Source organism: Clinocottus analis, unplaced genomic scaffold, assembly GCF_023055335.1.
Source record: "Clinocottus analis isolate CAN_PGR_092001 unplaced genomic scaffold, fCliAna1.0.p SCAF_9, whole genome shotgun sequence".
NCBI classification, from domain to species: domain Eukaryota; kingdom Metazoa; phylum Chordata; class Actinopteri; order Perciformes; family Cottidae; genus Clinocottus; species Clinocottus analis.
In genome coordinates, this window is record NW_027176251.1 from 12,930,952 (window position 1) to 12,951,880 (window position 20,929).

General features: G+C 44.5%; 1 protein-coding gene across 1 annotated transcript in view; it reads right to left on the reverse strand.

The window, feature by feature from the left end:
- The window catches only part of thsd7ab (thrombospondin, type I, domain containing 7Ab), a 127,227-nt gene extending 110,513 nt beyond the window's left edge, over positions 1-16,714 (reverse strand). Inside the window, exon 1 of the mRNA XM_068569159.1 lies at positions 16,190-16,714. Coding sequence (XP_068425260.1) covers positions 16,190-16,340 — 151 coding nt within the window. The 5' untranslated portion in view covers positions 16,341-16,714. The remainder of the gene's footprint in view (positions 1-16,189) is intronic.
- Positions 16,715-20,929: the final 4,215 nt, after the last annotated feature.

A 20,929-nucleotide genomic window follows, 5' to 3' on the forward strand; every position in this document is an offset into this window, starting at 1 on the left:
ACCGACTTACTCAAGTTCAATGTACTTTGCTTGTACTTTTCCATTTTCTACTACTTTCTGCTACTATATAAACTTAATATAAAATAAATTATTCTGAAATGGTCCATTGAGACTCATGACTGCTTTTATTTTTGTTACGTTCAGTATATTTTGATGCTATACTAGAATTTGTATTTTTATTTTAGTAAAAGATCGGATTACTTCTTGTGATTGGCTCGTGGTTGGTTCGACAATTTCTGAACCCTGAGAAGGGCTACAAGATCACAAACTGTCCGTCCCTGTGTTCACCTTGCCGCCGTTCTTCTTCTACGCCGGCTCAAAGTGAGACGTTACATCACGTGTAGAAAAATGTTGTTTTCATATGTCGTGAAAGAGCGACTTCATGATACGTGTCTCCGCTCTGCAGGCGGGGGAGCTCGTCGTCGATCCGTTCGGCGAGGACGATGACGACTTTGAAACCAACCAGCTGATTGACAGAAACATTCGGGTGACTCCACTCAAGGCTGCTCTTCAATGCAGAAAGCCTAAACACCGTAGATGAGCAGCAACTGCTCGTTATCTATATGTACCAGGATCCGGCTCCCATTGTGAATAACATCTCTCCATCCCGTATGCTCTGTCGACAAGACTCTTAAACGGGCCTTCAAAGGCTCTACCTTTGACATGAGCTCAATTACTTTGAAGTGTTTTATGTTTCTGGGTAGGAACCAATGGGTTTTTGGATTGAGAGCCACAGACGACGGAGAGGAGGTTCAAATAAGAAGTACTTTTTTTTGGTCTTTTCATGGGATTTGTTGCCAATAACAAAACAAATATAGAGAATGCCGGTCGTATCCATTAAAATGTAGAACACAATCTGAAATGATTCAGTCGAGAAGTGCGACACAAGACTTGAGCTAATGTTCAGCACTGCAGCGAAGACGTAGATATGTGGAGACTTCTGAAGGTACGCTGCGTGTCCGTGTCTCAAACTGCATTTCCGTCGTATAGCAGCGACTGCAGAACAGAAGACGAGGCGGCCCCTGTCAGCCGCTGGTCGCCCACTTGGAGAGGAGTTGGAGAAGTTTTAAGTGGCGTCAAAGTGCAGCAGCGGTTTACTGAGACGGCAGAAACAGGAGATGGACGTCTGCAATGGTCGCGCTTATATTTGGTAAGTGTGGAAAACTGAGGGGAAGAAAAATCTCCCGTCTTTCGTCCACTGCCTCGCTCAATTTATTTCATAAGAGGATCACACCGACACCGCCTCCCTCTCTCTCCCTCCCTCCCTCCCTCCCTCCATTTCTGTTCGTCCACTTCCCCTTCATTTCCTCCTCATCCGCAGCCTCCCGTCACGTAAACAGCGAAGCGCCGCGGGGTCCTCGACAGTCAACGAGAAAAAAAAAAAAAGGCCACGAGGCTGGATGAGCAGGCTTTTAATGATATTAATCCGCTGTAATTTAACAGAGGACCGAAGGGGAAGATTGCGTCAGAAATGAGCCTCTCTTAAATAGTGTTGTGGAGGCGTGGAGAGCTGACCCATTGCTGCCGGGGCTACTTACACGGCTCCCACGCCGGCTCTTCCTCCTGTGATTTAGAGGTGGTGGGCTGCAGTGCTTTTTGAAACATATGACGCCAAATATAATGAAAAAAAAGACATTAATTTGAAAAGGCATATGTGCAGGATCAATGGAAGGGTGCGTCCACACACACATAAACACATGCCCGTGTACGAGTGCACACATGCCAGTTCGGATTGTCTGACAGCCAGACTGGAGGGTTCACCGGCAGACTACTACCAGCAGGACTGACCTACATTTCACACACACACACACACACACACACACACACACACACACACACACACACACACACACACACACACACACACCAGGGTTTTCTCGTCTCGTCTGAGAGGAAAAGCCTCTGGAAAAAGAAGAAAAATAAAGCACCTGGATCAACACGAGACACTAAAATTGCCGACTGGCGCGAAGAGTAAGAAAATGTGTTCGGAGACGTCGACCTCTTCCAAGCAGAGCGAGCCACCTCTCACCTGTTGGATGGGGAACTCTGGGACACACACTTTCACACACTCGATGGCCGATGAAGACGGGCTCAGGTACGAGATGTGGCACAGTGCAGTAGAGGCCAGGGACAGGACGCTCACCACAGTACTGGGTTAAACACAGTTTGAAGTAGTGGTATTTTTGTTATTTTCAAGTTGTGTGACTATATATTTCTGCTAACTTTAAGGGGGAATATTATATTCCATGACAATTGTTTGACATCTACAGTACTTAATACTGATATTGGATTCATTGACTTACTATCATTTAGTACTCAGACAGTTACAATTTGTTTTTTAAAGCTAATACTTCCCATGCAATGTCTTAAAAACATAGGAGGACATGACTGATGACTCTATATTCTTCTGATTAATGTGCAGCACTCAACTCCAAGTCCATTCGTTCCTATTGACGACGTAAATCTTAAAAAAAAAGTCTCAAATACAGTATATCCTTTCATTTGTTAATAATTACTGTTTTCGGGAAATATTTCTCCGACTCTAAACATCCTAATGTGGCCGTGTTCATGTCGGTGATGAAACAGAAAGGTCACATTGCTGCTCGCTGATGTTTTACTCATTCTTTACTCAACGGAGCCGCGTGACTCAGAGGAATAAGATATTTTTTCCGCTGTGGTACTGTTGCTTTAAGATATGAGTTACAACCTTATTTCTTCTCTGTTGCAACAGTTGCAGCAACATGTCTTGTCAAACAGTAGATAAATTACAAAAATAATGAACGATAAGATCTCACCGAGGAGCGCGTTGCTGGCACACTAAGTATACTCAGAAAACAATTTCGGTAAAAGACGAACAACCACATAATCAACTGCGTGACAGTTTAACCTTCCCATTAAATTAGATGTCAGGCGTGTGCGACAGATACGCTCACAGGTAGCACGGGGCGGAGGCTGTGACATATGCACACAGTCATCATAATATCTCTGTTGCCATGACTACAGCTACTCAGCAGCCCAAAGATGACGGGGGTGGAGGGAGGGAGGGGAGGGGGGGGGGAGGAGAGGAAGGGAGGGGGGGGGGCAACTCAAGCCTTGACTGACGGATGTGACAGCTATATAATCCTGTTGGTCGTGCTTTCAGAGACACACACACACACACACACGCACACACACACACACACACACACACACACACACACTGAGGCAGGTGTGCCCGGCTAAAGGGGGGCCCTGGTCGGCCTGTCTCGCTGACAGCTGACACGTACTCCTAATTACACACCGTCCCAAAAAGCTGAGGGTCAGCAGACGCACACACACACACACACACACACACAGACACACACACACACACACACACAGTGGGTTATTTTTTTCATGCCTACTTTACCCCCTGCTAGCCGAGGAGCAAGTCAGAAGCCCGATAAGCGAACGACGTATTGGTTCAATAAAGAGCGGGCGAACCGCCGCTCGCTCACTCCCAGCTGGCTAAGTGGCGGAGCATGTGGATAATACGCCGGAGAGGAGATGAGATATAAGATCCAACAATCCCACAGGGAATGTTCTGCTTTCCTACTCTTTATTGCTCAATCACCGCGAGCTTCGTCAGCTTCTCGTCTGCTGGTTGAAGGGAAGAAAATAGTTGTGTTTGTCTTCATCACTAATATCCACATCCAAGAATAAAAGATTACAGGAGAGTGGACTCTAGTGAAATGCAAACTGGCAGGAGACTTAATCCAAATAAAAGGGGTATATTTCTACAGCTGCCCCCCTCATCGAGCATACAGAGAGAAAGCCGTCACCGACAGTGATAGCTATTATCAACTGACACTAGCCTCTGTGTGCCACGGAAAATTGCAGATGATGACATCTTGTGTTTTCAGTCAAGGGTGAGACTCTTTCCTTTACGTCAACTCGAACAAACTCCTGCTCTGTTATCTTTTTTCTCAACTTTTTATTCCTCTCTCGCTCATTCAACTCAGAAACAACCTCGTTCTCTGGGGACCGTCGACAGTCATTCTGGGAATCAGGAAATCACGAAGTGAAGTTTGCAGGTAACCCAGAAAAAGTGAATTGCAATCACACAATCACAAAAAAAAGAAACAATAATAAACCCCCCCCCCCCTCCCACACACACACACACACACAGATTGATGACGAACAGTATGAGATTATTAAAGGAGTTTTTCATTTAAAAGAAAGGAAATGTGGGGCGCACAGCGCCGTGTCCTCTGAGAACTTCAAGCACAGCAATAATTCCACAAAACTTCTATCCTGTGTGTGTGTGTGTGTGTGTGTGTGTGTGTGTGTGTGTGTGTGTGTGTGTGTGTGTGTGTGTGTATGGAGGGGCAGGAGTGGGGTGGGGGCTGTTGCAAACTGCCAATTTTCCACTGCTTACAGGAGCAAGCGACCCTCTTCTTCCCCTTTCATCTGTGTGACCACTTGGTTTCTAATGAGGGCCTTTTCAGGAAAAAATAAATAAAAATGAACTGGGAGAATGGAAACACGCAGGTGATGGATGACATTTCCCGACGCTTCGTCTTGCAATTAGTTGTGGTTCAAGAGCTCCAGGGCCCTTAAACAACGTCCAAACATTTTTAGTTTTTTTTTTTTTACCTTTGATGACAAAGGCATCCTGCTGTGGAGTTTCCAGATTAGTTTAGTCCAGCTACTCGCAGGTAAAAAAAAAAAACAGAAGAAAGAAAAAGAAACGTCCTACATTACTTGTGTAGCTCCGATTCTTCACAAACATCAAAGTGCCCAAACAAACATGTTAAGATTCTTCTGGGAGCCGATATCACCAACTGGTTTATTTAAAAATGAAACAAGCTTTTCTGAGGAGAACTGAAGGATTACGTTTGGAATAATAATGATGTTTCCACTGAGCAGACTCACGCGGCAGCGGCGTGCAAACGCTCCTCCAGCATGAAAAGCATCGAACACGTGACACGAGTCTCTCTCTCGACACGCAAACAACGTTGTTCTTTCGCGTGGCCCCGAATCACGTCTGATGCATGAAGAGAGTCGTATAGAAGAAGCAACGCTTCCTGTCAGAACTGCATTGACGAGATGGGGGCCTTTGCAAAAATAACCAAATAAAAGCAACCAATAAATACCTTTAACCCCCTTGGGCATTGTACTCCAGAATAAACGGCGCTATTGGGGTCGAAAGCGTCTCGCACATTCCTGTGCGTCCACAGAGGATGAAGAAGGGCACGGCGAGAACCGCCAGTGGCAGCGAGCCGAGAGGTCACGCGTGCCATGATGAATTACAGTCGCCGGGCTCGTCTCGGCCGCTTGTTCATTAACCAGCCCTCTTAAGGGAGCCGGCCGCCACAACACAAAAGGACAAATCAACAGGACATTGATTCTCAACAGCTCTTTGGAGTGTGTCCGAACAGTGCGCCGCTTGTTTTGGATCCAGTTGTGCGACCTTGTAATCGCCTAATCTTCGAATGACAAAAGCTTGTTTGCATATCTTGCGGTCGCACTCGCTGAAAACCAGAAGACTGCAGGCATGTGCACAGACTATTTCAGTTTAAACTGTGAGGATTGATTATTAACCGTGCACATAAGGGCCTCACACACACACACACACACACACACACACACGCACACACGCAACATGTGAAATAATAAATGTAAAATCCATTGCTATGTTGATCATATTGGTGAGATGGCATGCAACAGGCGAAAAGGTAATATTAGACTGCATGTCTCTCTTATATACATGGACATGTGTTTGTCAGCTACATATGTATTCAAAAACTGTCTCTGGCTGTTCAATTTCTCCAAAAAGTGTTTTTTTTACTCGCCAAAAATTGCATCCCGATTCATTTCACAATTAACGTGAATTGATGAAACTAAACAAGCTACCCACGCCGTACAAATACGGTCACTTGTGGTGCCAAACAACAAAGATGGCGATGGCCAAACGTGAGCGTTCAAAACGGCGGCCCGCAAGCCAGGAGGGGATGCAACGCGGGGCTGTGTCCACTTCTTATACACAGTCCATAAACCTGAACTAAAAAATGATCAAATATCATACTTGTGCTCGCTTATAAATAAATCATACACAACGTAGTGACGGAGGGATGAAATGGATGAGGCAATCTGTCACCCGCTAGCACCGACCTGCATATAACCCGAGGTGTGACCACTGAAGAGTCTCTTCTCGGCCCGAAACTGCTAAAACAAGTAAAAGGCTGCCTTGTTTTCGTCATGGTGTTAAAGGAGAAGGCCAACTTGCTCTCTTTGGATTACAAGTGTGGTTTGGGTGAGATTTACTGTGTGTGTGTGTGTGTGTGTGTGTGTGTGTGTGTGTGTGTGTGTGTGTGAGAGAGAAGACAAAAAGCTATTGGACAAACGGATCAATAGACGTTTGAATCAATGGATGGATGAGGAGCTGGATGATGTTCAATATTGTAGTTTTAGTTATGCAACCATTTAAAAGCAGCAGAAATAACCCGGGTGGTTAGGCATCTAAGGTCACAGCCAGAAAACTTACTTTAAAATACCTGACAAACCAAATGCTGTGGTATTAAGAGTACGTTTCTAATTTAACCTTTTTTACCTTTCCGAGAACTGTTCACTACAACTCTTTTTTAAATGGGTCGCCTTCTACGTTCATCGGACACCTGACATTGTCATACATAAATGATCATTTTACCTTGACCTGAATAGAGTGCTGAGAAAGGAAAAAGCGTCAAGCGTCTCCTCCTGAAAGGCGAGGAGACCGGCAGAGCTTTGACAGTCACTAAAAGCACATTTATGTGCATTTGAGAGAGTTTCTGTGTGGATACTTGGGTTGTTGTTGCTGGGGCAGCCGTACTGTCTGTGTGTGTGTGTGTGTGTGTGTGTGTGTGTGTGTGTGTGTGTGTGTGTGTGTGTGTGTGTGTGTGTGTGTTCGTGCGCAGGAGATTCTGCTTTGATTTTAATCAAAGCAGACACATTCCAGGTGGTTTTGAGCATTTAAAATAAAGTTGCTCTACACAATGTTTGTTGCTCTAAATCACCTCTCTTTATATCATGTGTCAAGAAGAATCTATGTGGTTATGTGTGGGAGCATGTAAGACATATACCATATCTAAGAATTGGACCATGATGTCACATTAGTTGGTGAACTATACGGTTTCCTATAGTTTGGATTTTTGGTCGTCGCCATCTTGTTTTTTTTTAACTGAAAATGAAATGTGGGCAACCAAAACAGTAAAATTAACTTTGATCAGTGGTAGCAACCTGTCAATCACAAGGTAGCCCAGCCCTAAAGCACACACTGTTTAATAATCAATTAAGTGTTTAATTGTGGAGTGAGGTATTCTAATCCAATAAAGGGTTTGTCTAAATCAACAATGACTGCCTTGGTTCTGTGTGCCCTGAAAACAAAGCTGGTGTTCATACAGAGCAGTGACTCTATTCATGGGAGGAAAAAAACTAAGTGTAAAAAGTGATAAAATGTCCTGCTTTTCTCTTTGTTGCTTCCATATAAATTAAACATATTTTAGACTCTTGGTCTTGACTTTCCACTCTAAACCGTAGGCTCTTTTTTTATAATGCTTTCCATCAAACAATCGAGGTCTGTCCTCTCTCTGGTTGGGAAGCGACCACTGACACAACACTGACATAACACGCCACACACACACACACACACACACACACACACACACACACACACACACACACACACACACACACACACACACACCGGGCTGGTCTGCTGTAGGTATGAGGAGTTAGTGATCCTGATCCACCTCCTGCGATATTCATATGCGGTCAGCCTGCCCTGCCCGGGGCCATCTGCTGCCCTCCCTGTAATCTAAGGGCTTGTCACTGCTGATTAGCCAGACTCTCTATCACGCTCTCTTTCCAATACCATTATATACTGTATTCCTGGTTTATCATGTTGATAGTGTTAAAGCAGTGGGTGGCGTTCTTACTCAGCCTTGATGGGCACAATTCCTCTCTGCCTCCTCTCCCTTCCTCCGTGACTCTATATTTCAGACCTTTTTTATGCTGCCGTTAGGGCTTAAATGAAAAAGTGCTCGCTCTCTTTTCTATGCATTTTTAAGTCCTCAAATTAATCACCTTTTTTCCAATTTCCGCTGCCATGTGCACCTTTATTACGGTGGAGTATTTCAAAGACTTGAAATGCAGACAGATTACAGCGGCAGTCTCAAGGATACAGTGCCCAGTGTACGTGTAACAAGGCTAAATGCAAATGGGGTCAATAGCATCAATCAGAGGCATAAGTGAAGGATTTACTACCAGGTTGACTTTTAACTTCAGTTTAAAATCTTTTGCTCTTGAAACTGTGAGTAATAAGTGCTGCCTTTCAGTGTGAAGGTTAGCTCTTCAGAGAGCGCTGGGTAACAGATATGATAACAGATGGACTAATAAGTGAAAATATGAACAGCAGAAACACTGTGATACCTTGCAATGCATGCACCTTGTGTTCAACTTTGTTTTCTGTCCGTATGTTGAGCCATGCGAGCTACAGAAGCCTCGCTTGGAGATTTGTTCACACATTCACAGAGTCCGGGTCGTGATGCCCTGATGAGTGACAGTATCTCGACAACCATTGTATGAACTGCAATAAAGAAAATTGGTACAGATATGAGACTAAAGACGTTCAAGTTCCACTATGAGTTAAATTACATTTCTAAGTTTTTAATTTATGTCTGTCTTTTGATGAAAACGTTTTACGAGTCTGATATTTTTGAGATTCAGCGCATATCTCTTGCCTTCACACCGGTGGCTCGCAGCTAACAGCGCTAACAGCAGCGATAGTGCTACCCAGTGGGGTACGCTCACATGCACTAACATGCACTAAAAGGCATTCACGGCCCGCCTGGTTATGTCATCAAAGCTCAGATCACACACACATATCATTCTCTGCTCTGCTAGACTTTACTCCACTATATCTTTCCAGAGCAAATATATGTTTGATGATATAGTAATGCTCTTAATATGTTACAGAGAACCTTTTAACTTGATACTGTAATACTCGAGCCTCAGCTGTATACTTACAGGGTGAGGGTTATGGGTTGAGGTTAGCGTTTGGCCTAAAGCAGTCTCACAGAGCTGCTCGCGTGGCTGCAGACCCTTAGTCCTGTTAATCGCTCTTCTCCTGCAACTAAAACCAGAGCGAAACATGCACAAGTCCGAAGACACTGGGGTCAGTGTTATTCCACACAGCGCCATTAAATCAGGGATTGGCAAATACCGTCAAAAACAATTACCTAAAGCCCACCGTCCTGTCACTGTTACTTAGGGGCACTCTAAGGAATTGCTGCGCCATTTTTACTCAACGAAACCAAAACTCGGGGTCCAAAACCTCGCAGAAAATAATTTAGGAATGGGGTCAAAACTGCAGCGGCACAATGTGACTTCCAATAACAAAAAGCAAATGTGGTTATATAATGTTTCAAAGCAGCGGCGGGCTCAATATTTTAATGTAATGTTCTCGTGATATTCAGCTTAATTAAAAAAAGCTCTGACATGTGATTCCGAAAGCACACACAGATTATAGCTGTTTGTGTTTACAGTTCGTCACACGATCTGATGATGAATTCATCTTTCCATAGCATCTCCATCAGCGTACACACGACGTAGCAAAGCAACAACACCCAAAAAAGACCACTGTGAAACACAAAGCTTTTATGTTCAAGAGACTGTAAAATATGCCCACGTCTGCCACACAGCCGAGGGAAAGACAACGATTGATGGCTAGTGGGAGAGATGAAGGATTAACGACGGGGCCGCTGGATGGACAGGAGGATATTTACTCCTGAGCCTCCTCCATCTCCACGGCTTTATTAGAGGAGCATCGGCGGAGGCAGCACAGCCTCTAAATGTCACTGCTTTCTTCAGTGACGCTTGCCATTCCTTTCAGCTCACTGAAGCCGCCTCGTTACCTCCTGTGGGACTGAAGGGCCCGTTTTGAATACCACTCCCTGACCGCTAAAGAGCTCGGTCCCCCCCCTCAAAAAAAAAAGGAAAACGGATTTGTTTTTGTTTCAACTTGTGGCCGAGCGCCGATTTAAGTTCTCGTTTGTTAAGAGACACCGCTGGGAGACAGAAAAAAACACGCCCGCCGTTTGTTTTGGAGGAGACTGGAGAAAAACAATTGGTCGGTTGGACCGGGGAAATTAGAGCGTTATGAGGCGTGACCAGGATAACACAGGAGGGGACATTAAAAGCAGCAGCTTGCCTCAAACAGCACTTGAGCAAGGCACCTATCGTCCTTTAGAGAGTAGACATCGTGGGTCTGGCAGGGTGTCGAGGTATAGGGATGACTGAAGGTGAAGTGCTGTTGCTAGAATTGAGCCGGATGACTGGAAAGTTACACTGGAAACCGAAAACGAGCAGGTTTGATTTTTACCCCGTCATATTACTGATCTTTTCACAGGACGTGTCACTTTGGTATACCAGGTCATGGCTGATAATCAGAGTAAAAAAACATCCCTGTGGAACATAAATCTATCACTGATCTGCTTACTCACGTCCCCACCGTCCACAAAGCACACTGGTCGTGTGGCTGAACGACATAGTGCCTGATCTGAAATATGTTATGAGCCATTTGAATATGGCGGAAAATAAGGCAGCAGGAAATCCTCTTATGTCACACTAAATAAAGTTTTTTGGCTGAAGTGTAATCTCTAATCCTGCCATCCCCATATATCAGTAATAGCCAGGTTTTAGTGTAATCTCTGCCATTTAGATTAAACAAACTCTGGCATCTCTTTGGCCCCTTTTCTCCCCTGGATGGATTGGCTATTTAAAAAAAAAACCTGCAGCAGTCTGGAGCAGAGAGAGTGGTGGGGCGATAAAGCCACAAAACGGATCAATCTGGGTCAAACGTGAAGTATTGCGTGCTTTTATAAAACCAAGTGCAACGTCATGGTTTGGGCTTTTTTTCGCTCTCTATCACCTGAAACGTTGTAAACCACCGGAGCTTGAGACACACTAAAAAAATAAAAAATACTGTAATTTTGAAAAATAGCTTGCATCCTCTTTCGGACAGCCGCGTGACAACGGCCACTGTTTCCAGAGAAAAGCTCCTTCAGGCCGCCGAGCGCTCGCTTTCTGATGGTTGTAGGGGCCAGACGCAGAACAACAGACACAATTAGCCTCCACTTCCACTCCAAGTGAACAAAAACACAGGCACGCTGAATTAAAATTAAAAAAGCCCATTGGCACACTTTGTAATGAAAAGATGAAAATCCCAAGGAAATTGTCAGAATTGTATATGCATGGCCTAAATGTGTTGCCTGTTGCGAAGGCATTTAAACAGTGGCTGGCCAATTACCTACCCGACTCCCGTTTGCCCTCAGGTGCTATGCTAATCAGGGTCGCAGAGGGCAACGCCGTAACGCCCTCGCCAAAATGAGGCAGGACTCTCCGAGGGACGTTCTCGTTTGGGAGGATGCCAGTCGCATTCCTGTGGATATCAAAGCCTCTCAGACGGGTGTTTGTTTCTGGCTCAATTCAAGACTGTCGGACATAATGAGCACTCAGGCATTAGCACACGGCTATTTAAGGAAAAGGATTTTCAAAGTGTACAGAGAGAGCAGATTTGTAATTTAAACCTGGGACACCGAGGTGTCAGGTCATTTGAGGACACGAGTCAATCGAGTATGTGGACAAAAAGCAACAACCCGCTTATAGAATGAGAAACTTTAACATTTGAATTTAGATGAGCAGGTCAAAAAAGTGGACCAATCCCTTGTGTGGTTCTTTCACGGGAAACAATGCCAGAGACGCGACGTCATGCTTACTGAGTCACTTGGAGGAGATCGATATTGTGCTTTTGTTTTGATCCAGCTCGAGGCTCTACTTTTAAGCAACTCGGTTACCAATCAGTTTCGCCGAAGGCGTTTCTTTTTCCGTATTAACAACCTCGGCTTTTGCTGTGCTGAACTTGTGAACCTGTCACACCGCCCCCTCCCCCCGGTTCTCCCTCAATTTCCTGGATGGCCTCCTCAGTGGGATCCGCCGTAATAGCAGGAGATTGTGGGCGACTAGCCGCTAACAATCCTCAGCGAGGGTTGACATCCATCACTGCGAGTGGATCTCTGAAGGGAGGAATGTGCCCGCCGAACAATGGCCTGTCAGCGCCAGTCGCCCTCTCCCCCTGAGCATTGAAAGGTGACGTCAGCGAGACGTGGTGGCACGTTCAGAGTTGCCGAAAGGCCGCGGGACTGAAGCTCCATTGTCTCCGCGACGTGACAATCCAGATGCGCGTAGTTGTGGACTCACAGCGGTGTGATTGAATGAGCTTAAATCATCTCATTGGCTCATCTGATAAAACAAGAAAAAAAGTGTTTGACATGAAGAAAAAAAAACTGTACTCAATGAGTACAATTGTAGTGACGATGTAATGATCAACGAGATGACGAATGGAGAGAAGATAAAGAGACAAACGCACGCTTAATTAAAATAAGAAAAATAGATAAATAAAACAAATACAACACTGAATAAATGTATCATGATATATATGTATATATATATATATATATATATATATATATATATATATATATATATATATATATATATAATTAAAGGAAAATAATATATGTATAAACACAAACAGCATAGCATGAAAACCCATCAGACAGTGTATAAAATCTACTATGAGCAAGACTGAATAAGTACATTTGGATGAATACAAAATGTCAGTAGATGGTCGGTTAACAACTCAACTTCAAAATGTTCCCTCTACATGTGGATTAAGCCCAGAACTGTAGCAGCCATTAAGACACCGCATGCTCTCGTGGAAACACACACATGCATGCATGCATACATGCATGTATGCATGCATGTATGCATGTATGCATGTATGCATGATAGGTAAGTAAATAAGATGGAGCAATTAGTGGGACAGCCTGTGATGATGATTCAGGTGACGTTGCAGGCTTACGACAGAGAGACGTATGCTAAGAGGTGTGACTTGACCTCGTGAGGCGAGAAGGTAGGAGAAAGGGGATTGGCTTGCTCAGGGGCTGGAGGTGACTCCTGCGTAATCTGAACGATGAATAATCCAGATCCCAGGAAAGATTACGGGGGCACGCATTCAGAGGGGGGTTGATAAACCGTGATCAGATCGGGATGAAACCAGATTGTTAAATGGTTTGGCACCTGTTGATGCAAGATATATATATATATATATATATATATATATATATATATATATATATATATATTCTTTTTTTAAAGACAATAACAACGTTGATCTTCAAAGTCATTCCTTTGATGTGTGGTTCAGGATCCGCTGGAAATAAAATGAACCTGCGTCGTTATGAAACTCCACAAGGAACACTTACAGTCAGCCATTCGGAGAATGACACGATTTCGAGACGTTACAGTATGTGAATACACATCACCTCCTCTGCCACCAGTAATTGCTTTGTCCTCGGGCACACATGTGAGGTCTTGACAGCTCAAACCTGGCAACCCTGTCGCTCCAACAACAGTGTCTAATGAAGCACACACGCAGAATGGGAACGATGCACCTGCTGCGCGCTTGTGTGTGTGTGTGTGTGTGTGTGTGTGTGTGTGTTCTCCATCACACATGGAACATGAAGGATGCAGCAAAACATGTTCCACCTATCGAGACTCTCCGCTATATATACTGGAAACAGATGAGGCTGCTGTGGCTTATTTTAACGTTGCATTGGAACGGGGAAAAGCTGGATCTCGAAGCAGAAATCCCAAAAAAGGAGATGCAGAGGAACAAGTGCAGGGCACAGTTGAGAGGAAGAAGACAAGAAGGGGGGAGGAAATGCTGTGAATAGCATCTGGGAGACAAACTCCCTGCAATCCCTCAAAGACCCGGGAAAAGAAGAAACTGTAGCATTATCACCATCATCATCATCATCACCACCACGACCACCCTCCTCCTCATCCTCCTCCTCCTCCTCCTCCTCCTCCTCCTCCTTCTCCTCCTCACGGTGGCTATAATCATCCTCGTTTTTTTGCTCCAGTTATCCTCACTGCCACCTTCACAAACACCACTTGGGGCGTCTGCTGGAGCCTGTTGTCTCTATCTGCCTCATTTGAATAAAATTCTCACAGCCCAAAAAAAAAAAAAGAAGAAAAAAAAGAAAAAAGAGCTCAACTGTCTCACCTTCCAAAACAGATACATCATATTTTCAGAGAAGGCAATAAAAGCAGTGCAGGCCCAATTCCCCACAGTTTTCGAAGACAGGGGCTGTATTTCAGCTCGACTCATCAATATGCAAAACATCAGAGCGTTGCTTGCCACAAGAATATTCCCTCCACTGCACACTCTGCAAAAGTGCATAAACATCATCACACTAAAAAAATAAAATAGGAAAACAAGCTTCGATTTGAAATTAAAGTATATGCAAATCTTGTGCAAACATACAGTGATAGCATTTTGTTGGATGCGCTGGGACTCAAAGGCCTAAATTGCCCTGTGTGATTTTAATACTCTACAGGCAATTGTCAAATCAAAGAGGCATAGAAAAAAAAAAAGATGACTCCAGGGCTGAAATCAATGTGCTACCTTTTATTTGGGAAGAAGTGAACAAACTCCAAGCACTGGATTACATTTCAAAGAGCAGAGCCTGCAGCTCTGCGGTTGAGGAGCATGTACAGTGTGGGAGAAAGGTGCAGTAGCGTGGGAGAGAGGCGTAATCACTATGACCTACAGTAGGGTGGATGTAGGTTAAGTTCCCTCTCTCCGCCTGCAGTGCTTCGCTCTGCCTTTCTCTTTCTCAAGTCTGTTCCCTGGGCCTGCCTTTCCTGGGTTGTTAAATCCCTGCTCCTTTAATCTCCTTACTCAGCTACATCCTCTTTAAAGATGCAGAACCACGGGAGAGACGTGGGATACGTCAACTGGGAGCTGGTGCTGGGCGAGGGGGGAGGAGGTGGAGGGGGGTTTGAGTTAGTGGGAGAAGTTGTGCTTGGTATTGAGAGAAAAAATATGTTTGGGTAAAGTGTAGGTGGAAGAGCACAGCACGCCTTCAGCGCCTGATCTTTTCTGTCTAATTGGGGATTAAATTAAGTTATTGAATTGTGTGCCCTTTAAGAACTCCCCGGTGCTTATTTAAGAAGATCTGCCGACAGTTATATTCTCCTGGTGTTTGATATAAATCACCAAGCCAATAATCACCACATCTGTACTCCAGAAGCTTGAATCAGTGCTCGGCGGCCGCCGCTCGGTCGTTGGCTTCATGTGCATGTCAACAGTGATAATGTCTTTCAAATGGACCCACTGTGGCCCTCAGTATGCTCCGTGTGGTTCTTTTCTCAGACAGTTTAACACAGCGACATGCACACAAAGATAATAAAACACCAGTTACCACCCATCAATCCACACAGGTACGACATGCATGGATCCACCCGGCTTGCCTCACCAAAAGCACAGTTGTGCGGCAATGCCTACCAATCATCCGCATGGCTTAACACGCAGCGGCAACATTTCAATAATGGTGCATCACCTGAGACTCAAGGGGGGCGGGAGGGGATGAAAGTAATCCATTCACAAAAGGGATCACGCATGTCCTGCGTGCTGCACGAGCCCCTTACTGTAGATTTTACTTTTCTGGGTCGTCTTTCTCGTGTGTGCATCTTTGAAGTTTTGGCAGCGTTGAGTCGCACACGCACGCACGCACACACACACACACGCACGCGCGCACACACACACACACACACACACACACACACACACACACACACACACACACACACACACACACCAAGAAAAGAAATCACACAAATCTGTGAGGCGACACAAGTGTCTCATCTGGAAGCATTGTAGACCCGTGCATGTGAATTAATATCTGTTTTTTTCTGCACACTAGCATTGTATGTTTCTCAATTTAAAAAATAAAAACACCTTCTGAGGCTCTGATGTGAAATGTTCCCTCATATTTGAAAAGTTATCGCGCCGTTCAAGTGCGCATTTTCCACAAACGATGTGATGAGCCGAACACGCACACACGAGTGCGCACACGCACACGCGCGCACACACACACACACACACACACACACACACACACACGCACACACACACACAATCAGCAATCAGAGCTCTGCTGGAGGTTGCGTACCAGCAGCACCGACAGCACACACTGGTTTGCCGCCTACCCGCCATTGTAAACGCGCCGTATATGTAAAACCAGGGATCGCCATATAATCTCCAATTAGTGGTTTTCAGCGGTACCTGTTTCCCAGAAGTAGACAGACTTCCCGTCGTCTGTCTGCGCGGGAGCCTCCCAGAAGCCACAGAACAGCAGCAATGTCACCAAGAGGCAGCAGCTCCCCTCGGTCCGGATGAGGAGGGTCCCTGCTGCGCCCCTCAGCTCTCGGCCCATGGTCCGCCACAGGATAAAAGTAAATCCACTCAGCTCAGAAGGTCAGCGAACGGCAGTATCGAGGAAAAAAAAAGACTTAAAAAAAACAACTATAGTCCAAAAAGGCAACAAGAAGTGAAGTGCGCTTCAGTTTGAGACAGAGAGGACAGAGCGAAGGGTATCAGTCCTGCAGGAGTTGAGGTCCGGTATACTTGGTCTTTTGAAGGACAGAGAGAGTAGTTTTCTCCCCTTTCTTCTTTTTTGGGGGGGGTTGCTCCCAACTTGACAGGATGGTCCCGGAGGGAACGCGTCAGTGACGGGGACTGAGCTGCGGATGGACGGTCCGGTCTTCCTCCTCCATCGCGTCCTGCTTCCTGCTGCCGTCGCTGCCTCTGTCCTCTGGCTGCGGAGCAGTGACAGTGGGCGAGTGTCTGCAGTGTTGTTCGCCTCCCTCCCTCCCTCTCGCTCTCACTCTCTCTCCCTCTCCTATTCGCTCACTCGCTCACTCTTCTCCCCGTGCCACCCTGCGCTCCCTTTTTTTTTTACACTCCTGTTTTTTTTTTTAAATACAATTTTCTCCCTTGTCCTCATCTTCTCTTATCTCTATTTTTCTCTCTCATTCTTCTCCTTTTATATCAAACTCTCTGCATCTAACATGCTGCTTCTCACTTTCTCTCCCTTTCCTTCTCTCATCTTCCTCCACCTCCTCCTCCTCCTCCACTTGCAGTGCTGGGAAGGTGACTGGGGACCAGCAGAGCTCACACTGGACTCAGAAGCTCCCATAAGCACTGCTTCCAGGATCAGAGACAAGCAGGGCTTAATGCAGAGCGAGAGAAAGTGGAGGGAGGGAGGGAGGGGGAGAAAACACTAAAGCAGAGATGGGAGCAAGCGTGAGGAAGAGATGAGGGGGAGGGAGGGTGTTTATGCTTGTGAGAAAGAGATGTGAAAGTGAAGTGATGGAACGGAGGAAGCGGCAATGAGGAACGCACAGTAACAGTTTAATACTTTACAAAAATACATATGAATACTTTGATATTCTCCATCACATGTATAGTTAATGATGAAGCCAACCTGTCGCTGCTCATTAAAATTGACGAAGACGTGGCATCGTGTTGGCGTCTTAAGGTTTCACGGTTTGACCTTGGCGTGTTTTAACTTCAGGGTGAAAGGCGGACACGCGCCCCATTTGACCTCCAGGCATGCAGTTTAAGATTCTGTGTGTGTGAAGCATTTTATGGCATAGTGGTAAAAAAAGATCATTAAAGGAGCATATACGCAGTGATACCTGCATGCAAAGACAGAAAAAAGTGCCACCATCTTCATCAATAATATGTTTTTGAACAGGACAAAAATGTATAATCAGATCTCAGTGATTACTTAAAGAAAAAGTCAGTGGAAGTTTGATGATTTAAAGAATAAAGCAGACATTATCATTTTATCACGTGGCATTCGACCCTAAAGCCATGCGCTGCAATTTAAAAACACGAATTAAAAACAAATCCCAAATATGATTTTTTTTTTCTAAAGAAAGACAAGTCATTTCCTGAAGAACTGGATTTTGAGCACAACATTCAATCACAAAGACAGCTGGATTAGAGAGTGGGAGTAATGTCTCAACTGTCCAGACTGAGGTCGTGTCGGGACGTCTAACCAGCAGGTTTTGAGTCTGAGTCAGTCTGTCATCTCTTTCTTTCTTTCTTTACTTGGACAAGGCAGTCAAAGGGATGCAACAGCCTGATTATTGCCAGATTTACAGAAGACTGACGGGAGCCAATTCTTCTATTATTTATTCTAATTAGCAGTGTATCCAAAGGGCGGAGCACTAAATTGGAAAAGACAAAAAAAGAATGGAAGTGGCTACCAGCGAGCCAGGATTGTGAAGCCAGCGTCCCTCAAGGTGCAGTCCCATTAAAGGCAGCTGAAGGCTGTTGTGAACAAAGAAATAAAAAACAACAACTTGTTTGCATTAAAGTGACTGGACAGCTGCCAAACGTCTGCCTCGTATTGATTATGTCTTCATTTATTTTTCTACAGGAAATCAGGAAACCTCTGTCACTCCTTGATTAAAAAAGATGGGAAGGCAAAAGAAGTGATGAATGACATCGGTAACATTCAGCCGTGCCGACTGATCACACCATCAATACCGAGAAATCGCCATCAGGTAACGGCACAGAGGGACTATGAAGCTCGTACTCGGAAGCACTGACCAAAAATCCATCTTCTGCCAACAATGTTTTGCGTGTCATCTTCCCCCAACTACGACTCATAACCCTCTCCCGGAGAAACGGCGGTGTCTCGGGTTCTAGTTGAGAACCGGGCGTACGATGGAGCGTGACATTGACGGACTGATCGGTGTAGAATCTGCCGTGAAGTGAAACGACGCGGCCAATCGAACAGCGAAGGGGAAGCGAAGCTCTGGAAATTGTTTGTACCTTCATCTGTGGCCGTGAGCTGAGAGAGAATGAGCTCAATGGATGTCAGGGGCGGAGACGAGTCTCCTGTGCCGAGGGCCAAGAGCGAAGCCCGGGGACACCGGAGTTGGGCGATCCAAGTTTTTTGGGGGGCGTTTTAGTAGTTTGATTTAGATAATTTAACGTTCTGCCTCCGAAAAACATGTTTTACCATCTAACTCAGTGGTTTGGGGTTACATGTATTACCAAACCAGATTTGGTGATGGTTAGAACGGTAAAACTTAGAGTGGTGAGTCTTATCGGGATATGGAGGAATTGGCTCGGAGGGAGGACCTCGGCTGCCGCTTTCCTTTGCCAACCCTAATGAGACTTCTACCTAAAAGCTTTTGTGTGGGATTAGAAAAGATATGAAAGATAATAAAGGAGACAGATACATCCATGAAGTCGTTGTCCCCCTGCTTGCTTGACGAGAGGATGTACCTCATTGGGAACACATGTCATAATATGATGCAAAAATATGCTAAAATTGGAGCATAAAAGTTGTTTTTTTTACTCATCTTCTTTCGGTTGAAGAATACAAAAGAGGGAGACCGGTGACTTTTCATTGTACTTATTTGATCTGAAAAAGGTCCTCCGTCCTTCCGTCACTCCATGCGGCTTGACAGCTTAATAATAGCGCAAAGTGTCAGCTGACGACGTAACGTCTGGATGTTAAATATCAACAGTGAGAAGCCCACTGGATCCCCACAGACAGACAGACGGATGCGAGTGGCACTGCCAGGATGAAAGGTCACCATCTGAATACTGGCAGGACAATCTTTTATCGTTAAAGAAATCGAATCACAACGACACTCGGCATCATTGAGCTCACAGCAGCGGACGAGGATTCATATTTTGACGGGAAGTCAGACGATTAACTGGCTGCCTACTGGAAGTGAAGTCTGCCGTTTAAATAAAAGAGTTGGGATCGGGTGTCATTCTTTTCTCTTTTTTTTTGATTGACTTACGTTCAGAAAATGCATTGTGTGCATTGTCTGTTAATTTTGGTATGAAATCAGGAGCTACTTCTGGTCGCTATAAGTCAATATGTGGATCATGTTCTGAGAAGATAAGTTAGAACAAAGCTGAGAAACAGCTACTATTACATATGTAGAACTTTTATTGTGTATGAAAAGGGCCCTTCCTCTCATAAATACATCTGATACATGTATATATGCAATAACTTAAAGCAGAGCTCCAGAGAGCAACCAGAAGATCCAAAGTGTGACGTGGTATTAAGACATTAAAGTTGTGTCCATCAGTGAAACTTTGCGTAGAGATAAATGGATTTGTCAATGAGAGAGAAGCAGCAGATGTTCTTAATTTAGTGTTTAATTTGATTCAATGCTTCACTTGTTAACAGCATTTTTTTATCCTGTGGAAAACCATATCAGCCACAAATAATGAATCCAAGCGGAGTACTTTATGTCTTTAAACATGCCTCCAGGGATTTTTTTTAAATGTACTAATAACTGTTGCTTTAACTTGACTGCTGTGAATGTAAAATAATTACTTTTCTTTGCGCGACTAGTTTTAGATGATTACAACGTGTTGTTTCTTTTTACTTTTTACTGTGAGCCTACGCAACATTTTTCATACTCAATGGACAAATTATCAGTAAACGCAAACTTTACTGCATGTTCATCCAAAACAACAGAATACTGAATCAAGTAAAAAGCTGGAATGTCAGTCACATGACAAAGACATGGAAGATATGAGGTAGAAATGACATAAAATGTCCTTAAGGGATCATTGACAAATCATTGTGTAACTAATGACACATCTGTTTGTTCCTTTTTCTTGTGTAAGTTTCTGTTTCAAAGTGTTTTCTAGAAACTCTGCATATTATCCAACACAAATACAACTTTCTACTACACACTGTGCACTTTTTATGATGATAAAATGTTCAGGAATTCAGATGATATTAGTGATTTGGAAAGAAAATAGTGTGTCCAGCATAAATCTGCTCTTGGTTGTTTGACTGTAGAGTTTCTCTGCACATATACACATACACATAAATGTATATTTCTTCCTCTAACCAGTTAAACCTTTGGTTTACTTCTTTGGTTGCACCTGTAACTGAATCCGTTGACAAGATGTATTTCTGTAAAACACACCCAGGTGCCAGTGAGACGTCTGTGCGCGTTTAAGAAGACCATT